This window comes from Quercus robur, chromosome 11, assembly GCF_932294415.1.
Source record: "Quercus robur chromosome 11, dhQueRobu3.1, whole genome shotgun sequence".
NCBI classification, from domain to species: Eukaryota; Viridiplantae; Streptophyta; class Magnoliopsida; order Fagales; family Fagaceae; genus Quercus; species Quercus robur.
In genome coordinates, this window is record NC_065544.1 from 27,774,383 (window position 1) to 27,801,292 (window position 26,910).

The following is a 26,910-nucleotide window of genomic DNA, read 5'->3' on the forward strand; positions in this document are numbered from 1 at the left end:
ATTTTAACAGCTCCTTGCTCAGGCCTGATCCAAGAATAAAAAGATCTAGGCAACACTAAAGGGACAACAGTGAGCACAACACGGTGTTCAAAGAATTTTTTTAAGACTACTTGGAGATCTTTATTTGGGGAGAATTTAATTTCTTTGTGAATAGCTTGATTTCTAGCAAACCACAAATGCTCCAACACCAAAGCCCCCAATAAAAAGAAACCCTCCCTTTCGGAAGAGCCATGGAAAGAGACTTCTTAACTTATGTTTTTTACATACAACCCGATGAATTTATGCACTCCCAAAGCATGAAATAATGCAACCTTTTGTCTTAATCACAGACTTTCACACGGTTTGTATTCCACTAGACCTTCAAATTTTTATTTATTTATTTTTGGGCTGAATAATCCACGATAGATAGTCCTACTTTATTATGATATTATTTATTCTGTAACACTCTTAATCAATGGGGTTTATTTATAATTCTTTAGTATTATTTCTATGTCTAGACTTCAGACTCAAGAGAAGCACCAATCATTTCATCAAAAAAAAAAAAAGAGAGAGAGAAGTACCAATCAGTGCATGTTGTAGAGAAAACTAGATGCTGGGAATTAAGAAAACCAGATGCTAGAAAGTAATAAACAAGTTTTTCAAAAAAGGAAACATACAGAGCTGTTAGTTGCTGGCTTTTGAAAACCAGCGGTACCACATCTGGTTTTGAATCCCGGAGTTGGAACCTTATTGGAAGGCAAATATGGGAACCCTGTGTTCTAAACGCTATATATACCCTCATAGAGCATATCTATCTCTCCACAACGAATTCAAAGCAATCTGTGATAAAACATCAAAGTCAAGAAAGAGTGTGAAGAAAAGTAAAAAAACATGTCTTCAACCACTGCTGGTCAAGTCATACGTTGCAAAGGTACTACCTTTTCATTTTTTCTGACATTCTTTGTTGTTGATCTTGTTGTTGTTTCCTAGTTTTAGTCATGTGATTCTTCAATGGATTTCTTTCCATTTCTTTGTTGTTTTAAAGTACCATTTGTTATGATGATCTCAACTCTTTGTCCCTTGTTGGGTTGTCACGTTTTCTTTGTTTTAAAGGGCTCTGTTTAATTGCTAAATCTTGAGCTGTTTCTAGTTTTAGGATGCGCCATGATCTTTTGTCATTCCCAAAAACTAGAAAATTTTGGAATAGGATATACTCTTTGTGTACCAAATATAATAATCAATACAGCAACATGTTTGCTTTTGATTGTCCCATACAAATTGAACTCCTATGTGTTTGACACAAGATAATAACGAGGAAAAACAGTTGCCATTAGTAACAGGGCTACTTCAGAAGTTTGAAGCAGGTACCGGAATTGACTGAATGTGACCATCAGTATGAAGTCCAAACAAACCAGGTTTTTCCAATGTTTCAGTATAAATTTGAGGGCATTCCTTCTTTGTTCTTAACAGTAGTCATACTTTTTAGCTTAACCCAAGCAGGAAGTCTTATGTTTTAGCAGTGTCAAAGCTACATCCTATTTATGTGTTTTTTTTTTTTTTTTTTTTTTTTCAATTAATTATTGAATGAATGTGCAATGTAGCTGCTGTGGCATGGGAAGCTGGAAAGCCACTAGTGATAGAAGAAGTGGAAGTGGCGCCACCACAGGCTATGGAGGTTCGTCTCAAGATCCTCTTCACCTCCCTCTGCCACACAGATGTTTACTTCTGGGAAGCTAAGGTAATCACATTTTGATCATATATAATATATATATATGATTTATGCGTGTATATAGAAATGCATTATTCTGGTAAATACTTATTTTCTGTGCTAGATATTCTTAAACCGATTGATTTTTGAATATGCAGGGACAGACCCCATTGTTTCCTCGCATATTTGGACATGAAGCTGGCGGGTATGGACATTTCAAGAAAAAAAAAATATTTAGAACATACTAGTTACAATGAAATAGTTTTAATTGTGTTTCAGTTTTAACTATATAGTTGTCTTTCTGGTCATTTTGGTATTTTAGGATTGTTGAGAGCGTTGGTGAGGGTGTGACAGACCTCAAACCTGGTGACCATGCGCTTCCTGTCTTCACTGGGGAGTGCAAGGAGTGTCGGCATTGCAAGTCAGAGGAGAGCAACATGTGTGACCTCCTGAGGATAAACACTGACCGAGGCGTGATGCTCAATGACGGCAAGTCGAGATTTTCTATTAATGGACAACCCATTTACCATTTTGTTGGGACTTCTACCTTTAGTGAATACACTGTGCTACATGTTGGTAGTGTTGCCAAAATTGATCCTGCTGCTCCTCTGGACAAAGTTTGTGTTCTCAGCTGTGGAATCTCAACAGGTCGGTTAAAAACCGTTTGAATTTATTTGCATGATAGTTATTTGTTCATTTATCTTATTGTTGAGAATTGAGTTCTGTAGGCCTTGGTGCTACCTTGAATGTTGCAAAACCCAAAAAGGGATCGACGGTAGCTGTTTTTGGACTCGGGGCTGTTGGACTAGCTGTGAGTCTCTCCTATTTTCTAATGCAGATGACTTATTTGATATGGCTCTTTTTTGGAATTACTACTGCAGCATTACTGTTTCTAGTAAAGATATATATTAATATATATATATATACACACACATGATTTTATGGTTTTATGTGATTAGGCTGCTGAAGGGGGCTAGAATTGCGGGTGCTTCAAGGATTATTGGTGTTGATCTGAATGCAAAGAGATTTGATGAAGGTATTGTGATACTTGGTGTTATCAAAATCTGATGATATAGGGAATGCTTGAGTTGCTAGATTTTCATTTATTTAGTCTTTTATGTTCATTTTCCTTGTTCTTGTCAACAGCCAAGAAATTTGGTGTCACCGAGTTTGTGAACCCAAAAGACCATGACAAGCCAGTTCATGAGGTTGGTTTACTTTAAAATGCTAGAAACATTTTTCCATTGTGAAGGTGCAAACAACTTTCACAGCTTTTCTAACTTTCTTTGACTTCTTTAGGTGCTTGCTGAAATGACCAATGGTGGAGTTGATCGAAGTATTGAGTGCACTGGAAGTATCAATGCCATGATTTCTGCATTTGAATGTGTTCATGATGTAATTTCCCACGAGCTCCTGTTCATGTAATAAATAGATTTTATCTCGAATCCATTCGTCTAAAATCTGTCATATGGTATGTTTCTTTGCAGGGATGGGGTGTTGCTGTACTTGTTGGTGTCCCAAACAAAGATGATGCATTTAAAACCCACCCAATGAATATCTTGAATGAGAGGACTATCAAGGGTACCTTCTTTGGCAACTACAAACCACGGTCTGACTTGCCTTCGGTGGTTGAAAAATACATGAATAAGGTAAGCTGAATTTCTTATTGAAAAATAGAATGTATGGATTAGATCACTTTGCAATCCGCATATCGGATTACTTCTTTTACTTAGAATGCTAGTTTCTTTACACGTGACTGGCAGTAATTTTAATCAAGAAAATGGTCTAATGGCCACTAGTGGCCTCCATGGTATACCTTAACAAAGTACTCATTTGAATGCTTTAATCCTGCCTCAATATCCGGCCAGAGTTGAGGAATAAACAAAAGATAAAAATATAAGTCCAAAATGTCTTGAGAAATTATGCTTAAACTCCAAAAGGGAATAAGACCATCTTTTTTTTTCCCTTTAGTTCTTCCTTGTCTGATTGTTCTTGCTTTCAAGGTCTTCTCTTTCATTATCTGTCAAGAATTACCTTTACATGGCTTGTATTTACTATTTAGAAATCCAAGTTATTTATTCCGCTTCACCCTCTTTTCTTTGTTTTTTTGTTTAGTTTTGTTAGTCTAATTGTTCTATATTGTGGCAGGAGCTTGAGCTAGAGAAGTTCATCACCCATGAAGTCTCTTTCTCAGAAATCAACAAGGCCTTTGAGTACATGCTTAGAGGTGAAGGCCTTAGATGCATTATCCGCATGGATGCATAGAGCAGGATTGAAATGATGAGTATTTCTGAAATGATGCATAGTTTGGAGTGAAGTCTTGTGTCTCTCTTTAGAGTGCTGTAAAAAAATTGAAATGTCTATTTTCCAGATCATTTAAATCAAAATACTCAGTGAGTTTATATTGAACTTTTAGCATGTTTTCTTGTCTCTTCGAGTTATCAAATGATACACTTATTATTCTTCAATTAAAATGCGACACTTAGTGGAAACATAGGTTGATTTATAGTTACAAAATATATGAAATGATTGATTTTAAGATTCCTGGCGGGCTGAAGATTATATATATCCCCTAAGCAGCACAGTGCTTATGGTGGCTACTCACCAAAACAATTCTCCACTAAAGCAAAACAATTCTTATCACCTTCTCACATTCAGTATTCTCATCAATGTTTCAAGCAACCTCAAATTCTCTGTTTTAGATAAATGTGAGATTTTGTTAAAAGTAAAAAAGTACAGAAATTCTACAGCTCCAGCAGCCCAAAAGAACTGCACAATAAAAGAAAGCCTAGTACAAACACTACACAAAGCAGCCTAGGTTACTGACAACCCAAAAAAAAAAAAAAACTAAGCCAAACAGCAGCTAGACTACAACACTCCAATTACAACAAATCACCCTGTTGATAATAGAATTCTTCACTGTGATGCGGAACCTAACTCTAAATTTAATGTTGCTCCTTAAAAATGTGTGGTGTTTCTCTGTAACCAGATGTGGTACACTGCATCAGAGCACTGCTGGCAGAGCACTTTAAAGCTTGTATTCTTCAAGCGCTGTTACTCCATTGAAGCACCTAACCCCAGTCATAACCAGAGTCCTCCATCAAACTCTAAACTTTGACCTGATGCCAAATCGTTCTAGTTATGGAGCAATCAAAGAAAATGTAGTCCCTGATCTCATGCTTCCTTCTGCAGAAAACACGTAAAGTATTCCCTTGATAAACCCATTGAATCAACCTATCCCTTGTAGATAGTCTATTCCCCTAGGCAAGCCAACAAATAAAGTTGTGTTTTGGAATGTTTCCAAGCCAATCTCCACCGGTCCACCTCAGGTAATTTCATTCGATTAGTCTCCCAAGTAGATTTACAAGAGAACACACCAGAATTTTGTTGGGTTTTGTAGAGCCTAGTTGTGTTTGGTCTGGATTATGACCTGACTATATATAAAAGTGCTATGCTTTATAATGGGATTTTTTTCCTAATAATGAAGAACTAACCTCTCTTACAGCAGGAGCCTCAACTTCATAAGTTTGTCTAAAATTATACTATGTTAGGTTACTACGTAACATCTGAATAATCTTCTTATAAGCCTCTACATTAGTATCTCTGTTTTAAAATCTTATAGAATTTCTCCTCTTGTTTAGAGGCTCAATCAGCTCAACTGCTATCAAAAAGCAAACAATCAGATCGGAAGCATCACCAATAGTCCTTAGGGGGAGGGGGATGTGATTCATATGAACCTTGGATGTCTTCGTTAGAAACAAAAGGTGTCAACTAGTTGAGCTACAACTACAAGACTCTTGATGATCTCATAATTAAAATGTGAATAAGTTGAGAGAGATCTTCATTATTAGGACCACCGACGAACCTCATGAGTGGATTCCATAACAAACTGTATGAAGCAATTTTTGTATGAGCCCGGGATGCAAAGAGGCTTACAAAAGTAGATGCCAGTAGCTATTGTGGAGACGGATTGTGGAGAGAATCCTCTTTCTGATGTTCATAGAGCTTCCTCATGAACCCAAGATTGTAATATTGATATCAAACCAGCTCTAGCCTTCTTTAGAACATAAAGTTCCTGACGAGGGCAAACATTGTTTTTGGTGCAGGAAGAATTTCTAAAACCTTGCAATAGTAAAATAGTTTTATTTTCAATTTTGTGGCGTTGCAATTTACAAAAGAACACCACCAAGATTTTCAACAAAAATTGAAATATCCATCAATGTCATTCCATTTTATTTTGGGGTATTAAATAGATGTGTTATGACTTATGTGGATTATTTAACAAAAGATGGAAGAAAATTCATGTTTGAGTTTGAGGAGAGCTAATTGCCAAGCACAAGGTTGGCCCCCTGGGTTCAAAGTTGCAGTCTTGTGTGTTACTGGGGCCAACGGCCAACATCTTGCCAATTGCCATGTTGATTGATATGAATCAAATATTTATTTCTTGATCTCCATGACGTTACTGTGGCCAATGTCAACTGATTTTGATCATTCAATAATTGGCATAAGGGAGGAATTTGAATCACGAATGTCTCTATTAGAAAACACCCGAAGGTACCAATCAATTGAGCTACAAGACTCTTGGTCATAAATGATATTTCAAATGGACACTGTAACCATGATAATAATGAATATCAATGCTAATTCCTCTCTCTTCTATTGAAGTTTGCTGCAAACAATCCTTACAAAGTTTCACCAATATGAGTCATTTATTTAGGTTCTCCACACATCCACAAACCTCATGCGTTGGCTTTGTACCACTGCAACTGGTATAAAAACAAACAAGCATGGTTGGCTGGAGCGTAAGAACAAATACACCCACCATGAATGTGTTGTGCTGCTATAACTTCAATTCATCAAAAGTAGGATGGATTAATTCAGTGTATCTAAATATCCTTAAAGCATGTTGATTATGCCCATCTCTTCATTTTCCCATCATTAATGAACTGGTACAAACAGGTTCAGTGGAAACAGTTTTGGAATGTGAGATAGGAGATAGAACCACAGAATTGAAAGTTTTTTTCATTTCTTTTGTAATGGTATTCATTCAACTCTACATATGGAAAGCTATGAATTGGACTCTTATGTATTTCTAAACAATATATAACTATTGCGGTCCTTATGATGGAACATCTATGCAGCTATAGCAATTGGTGCCCAGCATCATCAGTAACCAAGGGAGAAAACAAGATGCCAAGCTTAGCTGTAAACCTGCACATCATTGCAATAGCTCTACCTAGCAACCTGCTGCAATGGAGGCCAAGCAATTTCTTCATCATTTGTATAGCCATGAATAAAAAAATCTGCACAGTTCTTTTGCCACCCATGGTTGTATGGATTACGAAACCGCCCATCTGGACCACGAAGATACCCATAACGAATAGCATTTGCTAATTCATTTGTTGTGATATTTCGAGCTATCTGCATCATAAACATGAACACATGTTAATTAACTACTACTTAGGGACTTCCAAAGATAGTAACTGAAAACATCATATGGTACAAACGAATGTGTACACATTAAGTATTAACTACTACTTGAAGGTGGAACTTTTGAGAGTTAAAAGGATATCTGTTTAGAATCTTTTTAAAAAAAAAGAACAAAAATAGTATGTTCCGCATAAACCAAATGGGAGAAGGAAGTGCTGCTTTAACACTCATTGGCAAATCTCATTAGCACCTTACCCATAGAATTATATTAAAATCAAGCTTACCTGTATATTTATATCAAAATAAATTTATGCATGAATTATACCTCCCTATGATTTGAACTTCTTAGTTTTTATTCCTGGTGGGTACAACAGTCATACACCAGAACTGCAAACTGTAACAAGTATCATAACGTGTAGCTTGTGGCATAATTGCCCTTGCCTTAACCACACTGCATCTGGTTTAAAAAATGATCATCCCACAATTCATCAACTTCTTTTGATTCATCGTTTTTCTATAAGCTACGTAATCAGCACCTGGTAGTCAACCACCACTACAAACTTATAATAATCACAAACAAAATGATGTTTGAAACAGGACAAATTCAAGATAATTCCTTCCCCTACAGAAAATATTTGTTTCGCCTGCCGTGCCTCAATACTTCTTGTCTATTGCCATCTGCTTTAGCAATACAGGTTCCTTGATGGCAACAGTTGGATCAAAGAGTATGCTATCCTAAAGCTATTTTAACTGCGTAGATTAAGCATAAATAACTGATAAGACCAAGTGGATTGAAATAGATCCAGCAATTCTAAAGCACATCAATCAACTAATTAGACTCCCAATCTCAGACAAGTTAGTTGATCAATCTTGCCATGGCCCCAAATATCATGGAATCATTTATCATTCAAGGGGATGAGGTGCAATTTGAGCTAGAACTTATTAGATGCATGCACAGAACTTACTGGATACATACATATAGACACAAATGTGTGTGTTTGCTAGAAGCAAAAAAACTTTTATGCCAAAATGATGTCTAGGTGATGGTTTAGTCAATCACCTGGGAAGCCTGTGAGGTAGTTAAAATGGTAGCAGCAAGCAAAATTATCATGTCCAGGAGCAAAAATGCAACAACACCAGGATGTTGAACTGCCACATAATGAATCCATGTTTCTTCAGTAGGCAAGACTGGTTTTGCAGTCCAAATCCCTGTTTTGTTTGTCAAAAAGATGATTTTAATCTAGTCCAAAATGAAAAGGATACACATTATCAAAATGTATAGATAACTGCAAATGTTAAAACGTACTTTGAATTGCAACAGCAGCACTAAGGACCGATGCCAAAAAAGCAAAGCAGAGAAAAACAAAGAAATCCCTTTTGTTCCTCTGCAAGATGTATCATCACAATGATATAAGCTGTCAGGAAAAATGAGATAAAAGAAGAAAAAGTAATGCTTCAAATGGAAAAATCACATGTACCATCTTTCTTTATTAGCATTATTCACCGAATAGAGGAATAAATGATATGAAGAGGACACAAAGAAGAAATTATGTGACAGCAACCAAAAGGAATAGATGGCACAGAAGTGTTAAAAATGATGTCACAGCCCTCCTGCTTAGTGGTAATTACTCATGAGATAAAAATTGTACCAGCAATGTCTTTACCCCTATGAAATTAACTAGTTGGAAGTACAACTTCTCACCTTCCCCACACAATTAGATATCCATGGGCAGTGATGGTCAAACTGTTCCACACATCGCTTACATGTGGGGCAGTGCTTTGATCGAACAGGCCTTATGATCTGAAAAGAAGTTATTTAGAAAACATACTGATATGTTCAGACAACCTCTCAAGCATTAAATGCATTTAAAATAATTTCATGGTCAAAATTTGAAAAAGAAAAGGTCCATTGAGTAAACCTTGCAGGTAGGGCATAATTGAGACCAATTTCCTGTCCACTCCGAGGAACTGTTCAGATCAATATTCAACAAAAGATCCTGCAAACCATCAAAATATCATTTGGAAACTAGCAACAATATAAGTCAACTAGCAACTTATCTTAATATATTTTAGTGTATAACACACGCTCACACATATATAACAAAATTATATAAAGATAGAGGGTGGTAGTTCAAGAAGACAGGTTATATACTTGACTGCTCCTGTAAAAGATTCAGTGATAAAATGAATCCAAGAAATCACAAACATTTGATGGACTAGCTTCATCTAGTGACAACAAGAAAATAAAGAACTAATAAATGTAAATTTGAATCTCTCCAAAGAAAGCTCCCAGTCTTCAAACGTTATCCTTTTCTTTTCCTTCCTGACGTTCTATAAAATACACAATGACACTGCCTTCCATACCTTATCCTGGAATAAAGTTGATTTTCTTCCCAACGTTGAAGCAAGCCATACACCATTCTTGGCATCACCCATCACCCATCTCACACCAAACACCACAAAAACAAAAGATCACAACTCCATATCAAGTGGACAATAAATTAACAAATGATCCACATTCTCACCATTATGCTTGCACATGCAACACTGCACAAGTACTATCTTCTGTTTTAGAAGATAAATTACTGTTAATATTATCCCCAAGGCCTCAGTCCAAATGAAGAAAGAGACCTTTGACGATGCCCTCACATTCCAGATAGATTTCCAAGGAAAATATACTCTAGAATCCCTCTTAACGCCTCATAATAGGAACGAACAGTAAAGGATCATTGCTGTTTATTTTCCACCATACCCTATTTGTCATACCAACATGTATTCTAACTGACAAAAGCAGCTCAAAAAGTCATTGATTCTCCCAATTCCTAGTCTTGTGCCAGTCTAACAAAAATTGAATAACAATGCACACCATACATCATACCAAAAATTCATTCTTCTTCCATCACCAACAGAAAATCATATACCTAGAATTCCCACATTGTTTGGATATCACCTTCCAAACCCCTACCCCATGGGTTGATTGAACTGGATTCAAAGCCCAACCCCGCTCTTAGACACATGTAAGTGCAAAGGCCTCCTAGAGCCTAGTTACAAGTGTATGCCTGATTGGAGTTTTTTTCCAAGAATAATGCAGCATATTTGAAAACAGTGATTAAGGGACAACATGACTATCAAGTGATCACTAATCATAAAAAATAAAAATACAAAGTAATCTTTTGTGTGCGCACGTTACAAAATATACAGAATTATGATATTTGATAGCCATAATGAAAATGATGTACATGGTTGAATCAAAATAAATCCAAAAGGCAAATACTGAAAAGTACTAAATTGGTAAGTAGTGACTTCTATGCCTACAAGAAGCAATGCAATGCAATCCTCTTTGCTTTTTTTTTTTTTTTTTTTTTTTTTTTTTTTTTTTTTTGGGTAAGTGGCAATGCAATGCAATCCTAAAGTGTATAATCAACATCCTTGTTAAGCATAGTGATGCAGCACTGGCAGGCAGAGAGTAAAATAATACGGAAAAAATAGAAAATAATGGAGGAAAATGGAACGGATCACAAAAGCCTAGGCTTCAGCACTTAGGGACGCTTAGAATCACCACCAAGCTTTAAAGACAAAATCTCACTCCAAAAAATCTCTTTTTAAAAAACTACATGTACAACAAGTCACAATTACATTCCATAAAATCCTCAAAACGTTAAAGCCTACATTCAAAATTCAAAAATGAAATCTGGGATTTCAAATAAGATAAAAATATGAAATAATAAACCCTGAAATAATTCTGATTCTGTTACCTGCATCACATGAGATCATTATCATCATTGATATCACAAGATTTGTAACCCTCATCATGCACCTCATTTACGTAATCCTAAATTATTAACTTCTCCCTCATTAGGAAAAGGTTGTAAATAGAACTTGAACTTGTTGCCCTCCCTAGTGACCTCACTTCGATCTCAAAATCTTTTTTCTTCAGCAACAATAGCTATAGCATCATTACCCCATGTCAAGTAATCATCATAATTTTTTTGAGTTCTTGATCTTTTCTCCCAACCAACCACTAATTGTTATCATCTATATATTGCAAAGAAATTGAATCAATCATGGTACCTTTTTTTTCCTCTTTCTTTTAGAATTCATATTGAGGGGTGGGCTTATGTGTAGTGCATCACACCATAAGATTGGTACTTGTACAACAAATCAAGGGCTCATAACAATAGGTCCGGATACCAACAAATCATGGTCCCTTTTTTTTCCTCTTTCTTTGTGCTTTAAGTGCACTTTTACCAACACTGCCTCTTCCTTGCCATATTCCTGCCACCAAACATCTCAACAATTGGTTGTACTCCAGGATGAATCTCCAGTTGAAGCACCATCTATTTTTCATGCATACAGATTAAATTGGACAATAGGTCCGGATACCCATTAACTAATAAATTCCGATTTGGGTGGTGAATTCTTAAATCCAATAAGTTGTCCAATTGATTTGTATCTGAATAATTGTCTCATTGGATGAGAATCAAATCACCCCCTACCCAATCTAGATCCGATCTATTTGCAGACCTACCACATATCATATAATCTACAAAATCTGGCTTTGAGGCAAGCCGTTTCATTTGCAAAAACTCTTTTTTTTTTTTTTTTATAAGTAAGAAAGATGTATATTGAAGAAAGCTACTTCCTTTTTCTTTTTCTTTTTTGTGTATATATATAAGTAAAAGAAACCTACTTTATGCAAAAAGAGCACAAAGCAGACCAGAAAAATTACAAGGAAAAAAAAATTTAAATTAATTACAAAAAAGAAGAGAATTAAGGAACAAAGGGAGGGAATCACTAGATGTGAGTCCCCAAGCCCTAGACCAAGCAAACAACTCTCACAAGTACAATGTAGCTTTTAATTACAAATGGAAACATGCTTTGAAATAGAGACAGTACAAACCTCTTTATCTTTACGATGACCCATATCCCCTGGTCTTTTTACATAACCTGGATCTTTACTGCATGCAATAATGATAGAACATCATGGGAGTAATTTTTAATAAAGGGACAATAGCAAGATCAATTATCAGGCAATACAGCATTCTTAAAGAAATTTAAAACATTTCATTATGAGCAACAACTCTACGAGATAAGAAGCAAATGACATAACTGGTAATTGTAAGTATCAACTATTGACATAAACAGGTGCAACTGCAAAACATATGAGCACAAAAAACTAATGGGTTTTCTCCAGCAAACTTTACAGCATGTACAAAATTTTGAATTGATGGAACATAAATGCTATGTACAGTATGATTTGTAAACTTTTTAAATGATGACCAATAGACACTTGAAAGAACACATCTGTGATGACAAAACAATTCCTCTTAGTTTGACGTTAATGGTTCATTACAATCATAACAGTAAAAGTATCAAGGAAAGAATCACTAAGTTGGGAGGTTGGACAGATGGCACTTACCTATTAAAGGATTTGGCACATTGATCTCTCTCTAAGATTTCATTCTTTGTTAGGAACATGGCTTTAGGTTACATCATGATGGCAATCATTTGTGTAAGCAGTATCTATGCCAATATATGTGTGTGTGGGGGGGGGGGGGGGTGGGTGGTGGTGGGGGTTGGGGGAGGTCTCTCCTTCCTGATCCACCCTACAGATTAAAACCCTTATACGTCCCACCCTGTAGCCAAGGCAGGACAATAACCTTGTTCCCACCTGCCCCGCTAACAGCTTTAATCCCTATCTCTACCCCACCCATGCCACTACAGAAAATTCTGATGGATGATAAATTCCAAAAAACAAAATACAGTGATTATAGATTGATTGGTAATGTATATGCAAGATTCATGGGGAGTAAGTCCAGCACCTTCTTTTGCATTGTTCAATGGCTCAAGATATTTAGTCCTTAACACTCTGTTTGTTTCAACGTTAATATTTTCTAAAAAATGAGTCATTTTCTATATAGTAATATTTGGAAAACTATCTCATTGTCCTATGTTTGGCAATGACCTCAAAATGAGATAAAATTGTTTTCAATAGTTTCAATATTGCCTCTTAATTTCCTTTATTTAGCGTGCCTTGAGATAAAGTTGTTTTCCGGAAATTTTAATGGAAAAAATCTCTAAAAAATAACTCAAATTTTTATAAAGGTTTCCGTTGACTTAAAATAGTTTTCCTTAAGACTTTTTTTTTTTTTTTTTTTTTTTTTTAATGCTACCAAACACAGGGAAATGCAGAAAATTATCTTCACAAGAGGTTCTCCATCGAAACAAATGGAGCTTAGTGTTTACATCATTAGGGGTATTTGGGGTAAGGCAGGCATGGTAGGCATTTGATCACTTTGCAATTACAAAGGGGGGAGGTGCCATTTGATCTAGAGTTCATTGGCTCCATACAAAATACATCAAGGATATATTAGTAAATGGACAGAAAATCGCAGGCATCCTCAAATATGGCCCCACATCAGGTTAAATAAGATGTGTACCCAAACTCACCCCATCCCCAACTTAGTGTGCCTTCAATGAGACAGGATGGGGCAAGTTACCCATTTAACCCGTCCTACTGCCATCCCCAATCTTTTCTTATCTCTATATCCTTTTTCCCTCTTCTTTGTATACAAATAACTATAATAACAATAATTTTATACTGTTATTCTTAATAACACTGATATTCTTTTTTTTCTCAATTTTGGAGGACCATATGGTGAGTTTCATCAAGGTCCCTTGTTCAGATCTCAAAATAAGTCACAATTTGTTTCAGTTCTCCAATCGAGGATTTTGGTAATTAAACTGGTACTGGAAACCACCCAGGACACATGGGCCTAAAAAAATTGTGCAGGTCAAGCAGTTGGGCACTTCATATGCCTAGATTGCCAAATAACCTCACTAAACCAGCAGCAGCCCAGGTCACCATTCACCAGTTTAACCCTCCAGTCTGGTCCGGTGTTGATAACATCAAGTTCCATCATTCTCATCGGCACAACAGTATATGTCAATGTATATGTAGAGTACATGCACAAAAAAACAAAAATTGTATGCCAAGCAACAGAACGTAAATATTAAAAAATTAATAACTTGAGGGAAAAAATGTCATATATAAGGAGTCAGGGACTTGGTCATAGCTAAAATTAGTCATAAATGTATTTCCATAACCCTAAATTGGCATCAAGAAAACATTTTAAAGGTCTAAAATGCAAAACAAATGATGGTTGAGTGGCAGTACCAAATATTCAAATCTTTTGTCCAGGTGCTTCAATTTTCTATCAAAACATTCACACAATCACATCCAAGAATGAGGCACATGCAAATTTTCTCTTTCATTTTTGTTAAGTAATAAAATTAATTAAAAAACAGAGCAAGGGGTACAATGCAACACTAGAACTCAGGGAGAAATATGTAATTTTTCTAAAAATCCATGAGATATTGTACCCAGTTTGACAAACAGAGGATCCAGAATAATAAAAATATGTCAAGTTGGAAACATGCCTTCACCTACAAACAGCAACAAAATTAAAACACAAGTACGGCAGAGCATGAGATTACCTAGCACACTTGTAGAACATAATCAGTGAACCAGCCACCAGAGTAACAGCACCCCATCCCCAGAGTCCAACAACAGCAGTAACCTTTGTAAGATTGGGAGCTAGCACAAGTAATAAGAAGTCAGTCATTTTTTTGATAAGTAATAAGAAGTCGGTCATGATTAACATCGTAGCATGGCTCCATCTGTTATTGGAAGAAAAATTGTAAAACCATAGCTTATTACCTACAAGAACTGAGTCGATGAAGAGGACCGTGACAATGATTATTATGGCAAATAGGATAGGAGCATAACCTATATCTGTCATCTTCCCACCGCAAATTTTATCTCCCCAGTTGTTGCTGTGAGCTCGCTGTGCATTAGACTGCACAAAAATCAAAAAAGAAAAAGGACAATTATTAGGTGCAAAAAGGGCCACAGCCAAGTACATAAAAGATTACACCTAAAAGAAGAATGAGAAGGGGAATAGACACTCAAATAAATAAATAAAAATCATAAAATCTAGAGCGCTGTGCATTAGACTGCACAAAAATCAAAAAAGAAAAAGGACAATTATTAGGTGCAAAAAGGGCCACAGCCAAGTACATAAAAGATTACACCTAAAAGAAGAATGAGAAGGGGAATAGACACTCAAATAAATAAATAAAAATCATAAAATCTAGAGCATCCCCAAGTCTAAAATAAGGACACAAATTTGAACAACAGATGCATCAAGACCTTGGGGAAACTCTATATAAAACCCAGACTAATCTCTGCAGACAAACTTCTTGACCTCAAACACCATGTTATTCCTCTGTGACCAAATGCTCCACATCAAGCAAGGAGGAACAGCCTTCCAAACTAAGTGATACATTTCAGAATTACCTTGTAAACCTTGCTCTAACAAGGTGAGGAGGTGCCATTTAAGCAAAGTGATCATTGGTATTTTACATGAGTTTTCATTGTGATATAAACATCTTAATCAACAATTGTATATTTCATCCACAGAGAAGTTTCTAAGAATCCAGAAAACTAAATCCACTTGAACTTCCCATGCAAGTTTAATCCCTGGTACTTGTTATATTTATTGTCCCTATATTAGATATGATTCTTTCCGATATATAAGCCTGCTTTTCCCTGATTCCCAAACCTCCATAACCTTTACCAAATCAAGATTTCACTTCTCCACCAACATTTTTACTCTGAATCTAGAGCATTCTTCATGCATGCAAAGACATACCCATATGAAAACCTAACCCATATGATTGCAATATTTTCTGCATGACCATTTGAAATTGAAAATCTAATCATAAATGATATCCATATATTCTTGTGAAGTCCCAGTAGGTCTTATCAAGCAAGCTTCACATGAAACGATTTATTTTATCCAAGCTGAGCATCTTTTAGAGCGGGGGAGGGGAAGGAGGGAAAGGAGGGCAATATTAATTAAACAAAAAGTTACGTACAAGGAAAAGAGCGACATGCCGATGACCTTTATCAGATGCTAGCTGACCAGGAGTGAAACCAGCATTATCTTTCACCATCAATTCCTGCTTCGTGCCAGCATGTACAAGCACACTGCATGCCTCCACATTTCCTCTTATTGCAGCCCAGTGCACAGGGGTACAACCTTTCATAGGATATTCAACATCATCACATCTAGAACAAATATATTAACACAATTACCAAAGTAAGCCACCATTTTTTACAAAAAGTTATAGCCATTGGGATGTAGATTAACAAGAATTGTGGGAGAAATTTGGAGTAACAACTGGAATATCTACATTAATGCATTTTTTATTGACCATATTTTCCTCCTGCAAATCTCCTTTATTACCCCCCTCTCCCCCCCACACCCCCCCCCCCCCCCAAAAAAAAAAAAAAAAAGATTAACTCAGATGTTAGACACATTGGAAGCCCCATAAAAGGATCTCACATTCAGGTAAGGCTAAGATTCTAAAATATTCTATCCCATTACTATTCCATGTTGTCAACTTTGAAAAGTAAATAAACACAATTTTAATAACTTATATTTTACTTAATTTGAAAAGTCAAGACTCCTTATTTTCATTGCAATTTTTAGATTTTTGAGTTGTAATCTATAAAAGAATTGAAATCGAGCAGGCAACAAGGGACCATATTATGATGCCATTCTTTCTCTGATGCATGTCATATAACACATGCTAATACAGAATATTTGTGGAATTTAACTTAACTAATTATTAACCGAGAAATCATACAACCCATTTAAGAAGATATTAATTGCCCAACCAATATACCTTCTTTATCTTGTTTCCCTTGGGATGCATCTCTAAATAGAAGTAATCTAATTGTATCTGCAAATCCTTTATATGCAGCCCTGGTTGAAAACAAGAGAAGAATCATTTTCATATAATAAGCTTTGAACAATCTTTATGTTTTCCAAAAGACTGCTGGATATTAACTAAAAATCAAATGTGGAGTTTCTTAAATATTATAAACTGGAAAAAAGTTCAAACATTTCAGTCATATAGACCAACAACTTTCACTTATCAAAAAGAGATTTTTAACTGACTTCCATACATACAGACATACATACATACATATATATATATATATATACTATATTATATTATCTAGTATATAGAATCTAGTAGGATACATAACAAGTATTAGATGCACAACAACTTTAATGAGAGAGGGAGAAGAACAAAATGAAAACTAACAGGAAAAAAAAAGGCAGCTATTGTGGTTCTCCATAAACAAATTAAATTTAAAATGATCGTCACACAAATTATTATGCAGAGGTGGACTCTTTAGAAGTATAATTTTTTTTTCTTTTTTGATAAACAATAGAGTTATAAAATATCCAGCATTTGAAATGATATACATAAAACCTCCATGAACCATGTAACTATGACACAGGTATCCTTATGACCCAACATGCATTATTCCACATACAACATGCATTGTATGTGGAATAATGCATGTTAGGCCATAAGGCATACCTTTGTCATAAGATGATTGAAGTTGTGTCAACTTTAACATATTGACACACACACACACACACACACACACACATATATATATATATAAACACAAGATGTATACATGTGGTGCACCACAAAAATCACCTAAAATTACAGCAATCAAGAAATTTTAACATACAAGAAACTGAATGGCCAGTTAAAGCAATGATCCAATCATACATAGAACATAAGAAAATCAACATTAGTTCAATTGTAGTTTATTTAAGTCCTTCAAATGTCCAGCTGTTGCATTCTTTCCAAATAGTCCGCATCAGCCATAAAGAAATCGCATTCCACAATACAGCCATCTCCATTTCGATGTCAACCAAACTGCCCCTTCCTACGTGCCAACATATCAATTACCTTTGAGGCATAACTCACTGCACCCCAAAGAGACAAAACACGAGAGACCAAAAAACTCTATCAATATTGCAATATAAAAGTAGGTGATCAAGTGATTACCCCCATTCTTACACATGCAACACCACTCCACTACAATTATATTCCTTCGTCTTAAGTTATCCATCGTAAAAAATTTCCCTAAAGCAGCCATTCATGCAAAGAAAACCACTTTAGCGGGGACTTTAGCCCTCCAAATACTCTTTAAGTAAAAAACAATGAGCATCTCCAATATGTAACATTCTATAAAAGGACTTCATATAAAATAGTTTACTTGTTGGAATCTAAGGTTATATTTGGTAACAGTTTTTGTTTTCTATTTTCAAAAACTTGTTTTTGGGAATATAATATAAAGAAGAAACAAATTTTTTAAATTTTTTTTAAATCAAAAACATGTTTGGTTAGTTGAAATTAAAAGATAGTTTTTTGAAGAAAAAAATAGAAAATACTAAAATATGTTATTACTAGAATTTGAACTCTAATGCTAACTCATTAAATGAGACAGATTCATTATATTAAATGCATGTTTTCATTGACTTTTGAAAATTAAAAACTGAAAACAGTCTTTTGCACATGTTTTCAGTTTCTTTCACAAATTGAGTTTTAAGAATAGTTTTTGTTTTCTGTCTATTTTGAGTTGCCAAACAAGTTTTTTAGTCTCAAAAATAGAAAATTGTTTTTGGAAACAGAAAATAAGGGGGAAAAACAGTTACCAAACATACCCTAAGAAATCTGGTCATCTACATCCCTTCTTAACCTTTGGTTTTTTTTTTTTTTTTTTTGATAAGTCCCTTCTTAACCTTTGTAGGATAGATAAGATTAAGTAAGTCAGTTAGCTCCCAATCCTAGACAGCTCTAATAAATGTGATATCCCAACAATTATTTCCTTCATTCCATACACCCAAACCTCCATATTGAATTGGTTGACAAACTGTCTTCCCAATTTTCAAGATGGAACTTGAAGTTGTCTCCTAGCGCACCCAATAAAAAGTCACTTTCTAGTTTCTCAATATGCATAGCAGTGCTAACAAGAATAGGAAAAAGAGAAAGAAAATAAGTCAGCAAACTCGAAAGCATCTGTTTATTGCAAGTCTTAATACTCTTAGATAAAACATTTCTGTCATGCTAATCTCCATTCCACCTTCTCAAGCATTGTATTCCAAATTACTATAGATTTAAATCTAGCAACCAACGAAAATCTCAAGCATTTCATAGGCTGACTGAATACCTTGCATCCTAGAATATGGGCCAATTCTTCCACCTTTTATTCTTTACCAGAAAGCCAACTCTAACTTCCACTTTGTAACTATACATCTTTTAAACTTTCCAGCACAGTAGACATATATAACCAATTACTCCCTATTGACAGCTACGATTTAATACATACCCATGTACATGGACGTAAGAAAAGAGATACACCAACTAAGAATGATAATTAGAAAGATCAAGCATCTCAGGTAAATTAAAGATAGAAAATTTCCCTTAAGCATTCATCCACTCAAAAAAAAAAAAAGATTTGGGGAATGAAAGTTTCAGGCCTAAAAGTAAACGTTTACACCCTTAAAAGCATATCATTTCTCTCACTACAAATGCTTCACAAGATACACTAAGGGATTGCCTTCCAGATGTTTATACTATGGTCTATCTGAACTAACCTTGCCAACAAGCTAACTACTCAATCACCTACCAGGCATAACCCAATGAACCCCCAAGAGATTAAACACCAGAGACCAGAGCTCTCTCACAACATCACAATGAAGAAGCAAATGATCAATAGTCTCCCCACTTGACTTTCACATGCAACACTAGTCCACAATAATTATACAGCGTTTTATTAGATTATGCATGGTTAGAATTCTCCCCAGTGTTGTTGTCCACAGCAAGAATAACACTCTTGTAGTTGTAGGGCTGTCTCTAGGCTTCAAGATGCTTTTCCAACAGAAAGGAGGACCTCCAATATGATTTAACACTTTGTAGAATTATTTAACCTCAAACACATGGTGCTCACCTTGTTTGGTATCTACTGGGTAATGCCGAAGACTATGGTTGAGCTCCTAGCATGCTGGCAAGGAAAGTTTGGTCATCATCGTAATGGTGTTATCTGAATGGCTGTCCCTCATTTTTTGATGTGGCGCATTTGGCAAGAGAGACATAATTGGTGGTACTTTGAAAGGACAGTAGCAGACTTAAAACTTTTCTTCTTTAAACGCTATCAGATTGGATGTCAATAGTAGGAAGTCATTCTATTAGTTCGGTTTATGATTTGATGGATGCTTGTAATTTGTGTATTTGATTGTTTTGGTCCCCAACTGTATACTTCATGTATACTTGGGTGACTCCTTTTTATGTTTTGAATAAAATTTCCATTACTTATCAAAAAATTTAAACCAACAATAAGATGTTAGTTCCATCATTTATTTACACTATGTTTCTTCTACAGAAGGAAACATACATACATACAAATCATTACATAGTATATTTGCTATAACACAGATACATTCTATAGAATTTTTACTGATAGTCTTTGGACCAAATGGCAGCTCTCTCCTCAATTCTGCACAACTAATTTAGTTATATTTATAAATAAAGGAAGACCAGCGGGTCACTGCAAACACAAAGCTCTTGTTGTCATCTATATGTTAGAATTCATTGCTTATTGACATACCAGTGAAGAGGACTCCTCCCCTCATTATCAGGCACATCAAAATCAGCTTGATACTTCGCAATAATGTGATTTAAGAAAGCCGTTTGTCCATATTGAGCTGCAACATGAACTGCCTGCAGTGAAAAAGTATATAAACAACAGAGTATTGGAGATGTATACCCATCACAAGCAAAGAGAAAAGAATTAGATCCAAAAGAACTTGAAATTAATTGGAATTAAACTACTTTCAACCACAGTAAGGAGGTTAAGGAAGTTCCCATATGACTCATTGTCAATATGGTAGCTCTCTGGATAATTCATTCTACACATATGCTCACAAACAGTTAGGCCATTTACACACACACATTTGGCATATTGTATTAATATTTAGTAATACAAGTCAAGTTGTACAACATTCCTCCAAACTATTCAAGGTCAGCCAACTGAATAATGTTTATCCATTGCAATATTTTCAACTTCAAAAGGAACAGCATAAAATTCACCTTCCTTGACTTAAGTAGCATCCCAATAAAGCTCCTCCCAAGTTTAAGCTTTGGACCAGCTGTGTGATGCAATTGACCGCACACACAACACAGCAAAGTTCACATAAATCTGAACACCAAAAGTGAAAGGCTCTGTAGATTATCCAACTACATCAGGCTTTCTGTTTGCATATTTGTGATTTTTTTTTTTTTTTTTAAATAAAATATCTTAGAGAAAGATATGTACAATGGTCCTCCTAAGTAATAACCCTAATTTTATTTATTTTTTTTGTTTTGGAGATAATTCGATAGTTGGGGGAGGGGGAATTTGAATCTTGGACGTCTACATTGAAAACATCAAGAAGTGTCAGTTAAGCTAAAAGTCATTGGCTTTTTAAAGAACAAAAAATATAAGGAAACTCATAAATGGTTACCACTAGTCTTATAGCTATCTCCTGGTGTTTCCAAAGAAAACATCCACAGTTCAAACCCCTCCCCCAACTATCAAATTATCAAAGGAAACTCATTTATAGTTATCAAAAAGAAGGAAACCATTAATTTAAGGTTATAGGTGATTTTTCTATGTTATCAATATCCACCATAATCATATAGTGCTAATATATATGATATATCTCTCTAAACCCATAAAACATGAGTACAAAATTCCCTTAACTCTATTATAGAACCATCAAAATGCTGAAAAGATGCACATCAATAATACTCTCATGTGCACAAATAAATATTTCCATAATTATTTCAACACAGCCATTGGTTATTTAGTCTCTGTAGTGGATCTATTCCTAAAAGAGTGACTAACTTTTACGCCGGTCATCAACCTACCGCAACTCTCCTCCTTTTCCTAGGCTTAGTACTGGCTGCGAACAAAATATATGACACTAAGCACAGACACAGGCGAAGTTGTTATTTACATGTACAAAATGACCAACTCTAAATTCCAAAAAAGAAACATTTGTTTAAGAGAATGGCTCCCCGAAAGAGAATGAGACAAGTACCCGATAGCCATTGAAATCAGCTGCTTCAACCCGAGCTCCATTCTGCAAAAGCACATCTGCAACAGCAATGGCTCCCCGAACAGCCGCCCAATGCAAAGCCGTCTGTAGAATGTTGTCAGTGGCATTGACATCGCCTCCATGCTTCACCAACAAAAAAAACAATGAAATCTTCAACCATAGCAAACCCCATCCACCACATAATGTAGCAACCCAATCCCAAAAGTAAATGCGTGCACACACACACACACACACACACACACACACACACACTCACTCACACTCACACACACACATTAACATATGATTCATCAACAAATCCACTGCAGAATTCAGCTCTCAAACATATAAAAATAAAATATTTTTTTCCCCATTTGGAATATGAATTCTGCTGAATTAAAACAAACCCACCACACAATACATCATTTGAGTACGCGTGAGCAAACCAAAAAAAAAAAATCATATTTTTCCCCATTTGGAATACGAATTCTGCTAAATTAGAACAAACCCACCAAAGAATACATCATTTTGAGCACAAATTGACCGCACAAAATACATACAGACATAAAGTCAAACACATGGCATGCATGAGTGGAAAAGTGTGAGTTAATTGAGAAAAAACCTCAACGATATATTGCACGATATGAGGAAAATTGTTGAGAGCGGCCCATTGAAGAGCGTAGTAGCCATTCAAATCGGGTTGAGAAAGAGACGCACCGTCTTCCTCGACGAACTTCCTCAATTTGTCAAAATCTCCATAAGCGGAGGCAGAGAACACGTCGATCACAGGAGCCACAGAGACTTCCTCGTTAGGGTTTTGCTGTTGAGCGTTTGAATCCGATGCTGACACTATTTCAATCTCCGACGAAGCCATGAAAAAACCGTACGGACAGACAAATTTGAAGGCTTTATTAAACCTATTTGGTTTGTTTTGTACTATGATCTATTTTGGGTAACAACTCTGCTAATGTTGGAACTTTAGAAGTTGGTAAGTTACACACAAGAACAGACTCTGCCGACATTTTTAATAATCAATAATTTTTTAAAAAATAATAATAAATGCTAATAATTTTTTCTATTTCCTTTTTGTCTTTTTTTTTTAATTTTTTTTTCTTTTTATCAAATAGTCAACAAAATTAACTTGTCTATACTACTATTTAAGGAGTTTTGATTGTTTGGGATCCTCATTTTTTTTATTACAAAATATCCCTCTATCCCTATGTTTATATAGAGACAAAACTAAAGGACAATTCGTAAAAATACAACTCTAATTCCCATTAAAACATTTGTTAAAAAAATGGCCACTCTCCCATTGATTTTTAAATTGTTTTATCCATTTATAAATTAGATTCTCAAAATAAAAACTATATATATAAAATAAAAATACAGGGTTTTTTTTTTTGTTACTATCCTTATAATACTCCTTATTGTATTAGTAATTTGCATATTATGAGGATAGTTTAAAAATAAATTAAATTGTCTTTTTTTCTCCCATCCAGCAAAAGTGTGATGTTATGAATAGTACAAATTTTACTATGATATTCTTTACAATTATTTATTTATTTATTGCCATACATATCTTTTACAATTAATCGCTACATATATTTGTAATGTTTTTTTTTTAAATCTAGCAATTACATTTATTATTATAGTAAAATAATATCTTTAACACAAACAAAAAAAAATATCTTTAACATTTCTTATCAAAAGAATATATTTTTAACAATTTTTTAATATAAATAAATTATGGAAAAATATTAAATGCATTTCAAATTCAAACTAATGTAATTGATGGATTTTAAATTTTAAATAGCATAATAATAGTAAATTTTTAAACTTTTTCTAGTGGCACCTTAATTAGTAAATTTTATTTAATAATGAAATCTGTAGTATCAGTGTATCACTATTGTCATTTAATTTTTTTTAAAAGAAAAAAACACCCGCACAAACATATCTTAAAGTGAATTCACTAAATTGTTCTTTTGTTACCGCAAAATTTCAAGGGGAATATATCTATAACAACTTATATTTCGTTTACGCACATGGGAAAATTGTAATTGTAAATAATTTATATTTTTCAATGATCACACACCTCGATACTTTAATAAACTGTATTTTAAAAAGAATGTGAAATATATAATGCCTTTTAACCCTTTTTTAAGCATTTTTTATGCGTTATTCAATTTCCTACTTGACACAATAAAATGCAGCAAACTTTTCTCAAAACTTCAATATGATTTATCATTGCTTTACATATTTATGTCGTGGTTTATATGGTATTTCCCTATAATAATCAAATAGTATTATAATCACCATTTTCTCAAAAACTATAATCACCATTTTTTTTTTTTTTTTACTGAAAAAGGTAGAAATCACCATTAAATTGTAATAAAACATTTTCATTTTCTCAACAAAAATATGAAGCCCAAGTCCAACTTTCCAACTCATTTATTAGTAGATCTCGTAAACCGTGAGAATGTGTGAAGAGAATTTATCTGGTGGGGGCGATATCGCAACTCCCACGTACCTAATCCAGCTGTAACAGGTGAAAGTACGAGTGTGTCTTTTTCTCATCTGATGTGGTAAGCAAGAATATGATCAATGGTGATTGGTGGCATAAATATTTTTCTCGACAAATCCAATAACACCACGTTGTTTACTATTTTTTTTTTTTTTTTTTGACAATCACGTTGTTTACTATTTTATTCACAATAATCCACACTAATTTACGTACTTGACATATATAATCTAGCTCAAATCTCACTAGAAATAATAATAATAATAATAATAATAATAGAGAATAAGTTAGGTCCGAAGCTGGCCTAAAAGACACCTTTTAGGCCAGTCAATCAGCCAATCATGAGAACATACATTAGCTAACAAATTTAAACTCAATACATTTTATTACACTCAATCATAACCCAATTAAAACCTCCAATATTCCCTAAACACGTTCAAAGCTTCTTCTCCAAACGGCAAACCAAAGGCAGACTCTCCTCCTCCTCCTCCTCCTCCTCCTCCTCACACCGGAGCTTCATTCCGCCACAGTCATCACCGGAGTTGTTTTTGAAGCCTGAAAAAGATGCCAAATCCGCCGTCTAGTGTCACAATGTCAAGGTTTGTTTTCTCATGATTTGGTGTTTTTCTCCTATTTTTAATTTCGAAATACCAATGGGTTTGAGTTTTTTTTGAATGTCAGATAACCCATATGGACGATCCATGGGCCATGGTTTATGGGTTGGGTTAAAACCAGCCCAATTTCTAACAAGAACAATAAAATTACTAAATTTTTAATGAAAAAAACTAAACCACAATTCAAAGAACACAAACTAAGAGCTCTGCATCCATTACTTTGTTGATGCAACTTGATACCTATAGATTTTAACAGCTTTTGTTATGTTAGAGAAAGAACAAAGCATCAAACATGCCAAATTGTAATCAACCCACCAACAATTTGATCAGCACAAATTAGACTCCATGACATGCAAATTGTAATAAAATAGCACTATAAAGAACCGAATACAAAAAAGCACCTCACGCAAAATCAGGGAAAAAAGCAAATTTGGAGTCCTATTTGGAGCTGGAATATAAAATACCGAAAATTGGAGGACCTAGTCTGGGTTTAGCATTGTTGAGTTCAAATCTGGCATAGGAGTTTGAAGTTTGGCTGAGATTAAGAGATAGGGTTGGGCAGAGTCTGCATTTGAGTCCTGAGGAAATAGAAGAGAAACAGATGTCAAAAAAAAAAAGTATTTTGTAATTATTATTTTTATTAACATTTTAATTTTAGTAACATTTTTAATAGATACATGAGGTAATGAATGATAATCCAATTGAGAAGATGATGACTAAAGATAAATAGTAGATAGATAAACATGAAAGCCCAATAAAAATAAATGGTCAATACAAATGGTCAGACCATTTAAGTAGCTACAGATAAATATCTATATACATGTATATTTAAACAATCAGAACCCAGCAAAGATTTATTAAAAGCAAAGTACTATTTACAGAGGATTTCTCATTAAGAATGGCTAACTAAAAAACACATAAATACAAAGATAAACCATGAGAACAATCCCGAAATTATGATCAATGAAATTCAGTAACATAGTACAATACTAAATACCATTAGTGAGCTGATGAAACATGTTTGCTTTTACTTTGACCTGAACTACCATTACAATTAATACAAGCAGGAGCAATTCATTACATATAAATCTATAAGCCATAAAGATAGTCCCCCATTGGAAAAAAGGCCAACCTTCTTCATAGAGATTGGAAAATAAAAGTCAATTACTATAGGCAAGTAGGACCAAAGCACATATCCATAACTACTCATGTATAAAATAAAACTAGCTGGCAGCTTGATTGCTCAGCGTAATAAAACTTCACAATGTTCAAACCGTTTAACCCAACAACCTTCGACGAGGACCCCAATCCCCCAGTAGATAATTCGTACTAGAAAATGCAGTAGAAATAAAATTGCACAAATGACAAAGGGGGAAGAATAAGAAATAGCAAATAAATGGAAAGATAGATATTCTAATTTTGAACAGTAACGTTCCAAAACCGAAAGTCTGCCACAATCCAACCATTTCACTAGATTAATAGGGAGGGAGTTAGGTTTGACAATAACATTTTAGTCGCTCAAAATCTCAGAGAAAAACTGATGAATTAAAATACACAACTCACACAGACATTTCATTGAACAATTCCTTAACAAAGATACAAAGATAGTAGGGCATTGTATGAGAAAATTTATACCGATTATAT

At 34.6% G+C, this 26,910-nt stretch overlaps 2 protein-coding genes across 2 annotated transcripts; one reads left to right on the forward strand and one right to left on the reverse strand.

Annotated features, from left to right (window-relative positions):
* Positions 1-750: 750 nt before the first annotated feature.
* LOC126706130 (alcohol dehydrogenase 1-like) lies at positions 751-4,096 on the forward strand. The gene is made up of 10 exons (XM_050405434.1): positions 751-910; positions 1,581-1,717; positions 1,846-1,892; positions 2,010-2,335; positions 2,416-2,498; positions 2,657-2,723; positions 2,834-2,895; positions 2,987-3,082; positions 3,175-3,336; positions 3,836-4,096. The coding sequence occupies exons 1-10, from the start codon at positions 871-873 to the stop codon at positions 3,950-3,952; spliced, it is 1,137 nt and encodes a 378-aa protein (XP_050261391.1). The 5' UTR covers positions 751-870; the 3' UTR covers positions 3,953-4,096.
* A 2,443-nt stretch (positions 4,097-6,539) lies between these two features.
* LOC126706124 (probable protein S-acyltransferase 23) lies at positions 6,540-23,131 on the reverse strand. The gene is made up of 13 exons (XM_050405426.1): positions 22,757-23,131; positions 22,138-22,278; positions 20,664-20,776; positions 16,871-16,950; positions 16,058-16,221; positions 14,838-14,976; positions 14,615-14,714; positions 12,018-12,075; positions 9,037-9,114; positions 8,820-8,918; positions 8,424-8,502; positions 8,178-8,326; positions 6,540-7,108 (listed from the first exon to the last, which is right to left on the reverse strand). The coding sequence occupies exons 1-13, from the start codon at positions 23,006-23,008 to the stop codon at positions 6,920-6,922; spliced, it is 1,641 nt and encodes a 546-aa protein (XP_050261383.1). The 5' UTR covers positions 23,009-23,131; the 3' UTR covers positions 6,540-6,919.
* Positions 23,132-26,910: the final 3,779 nt, after the last annotated feature.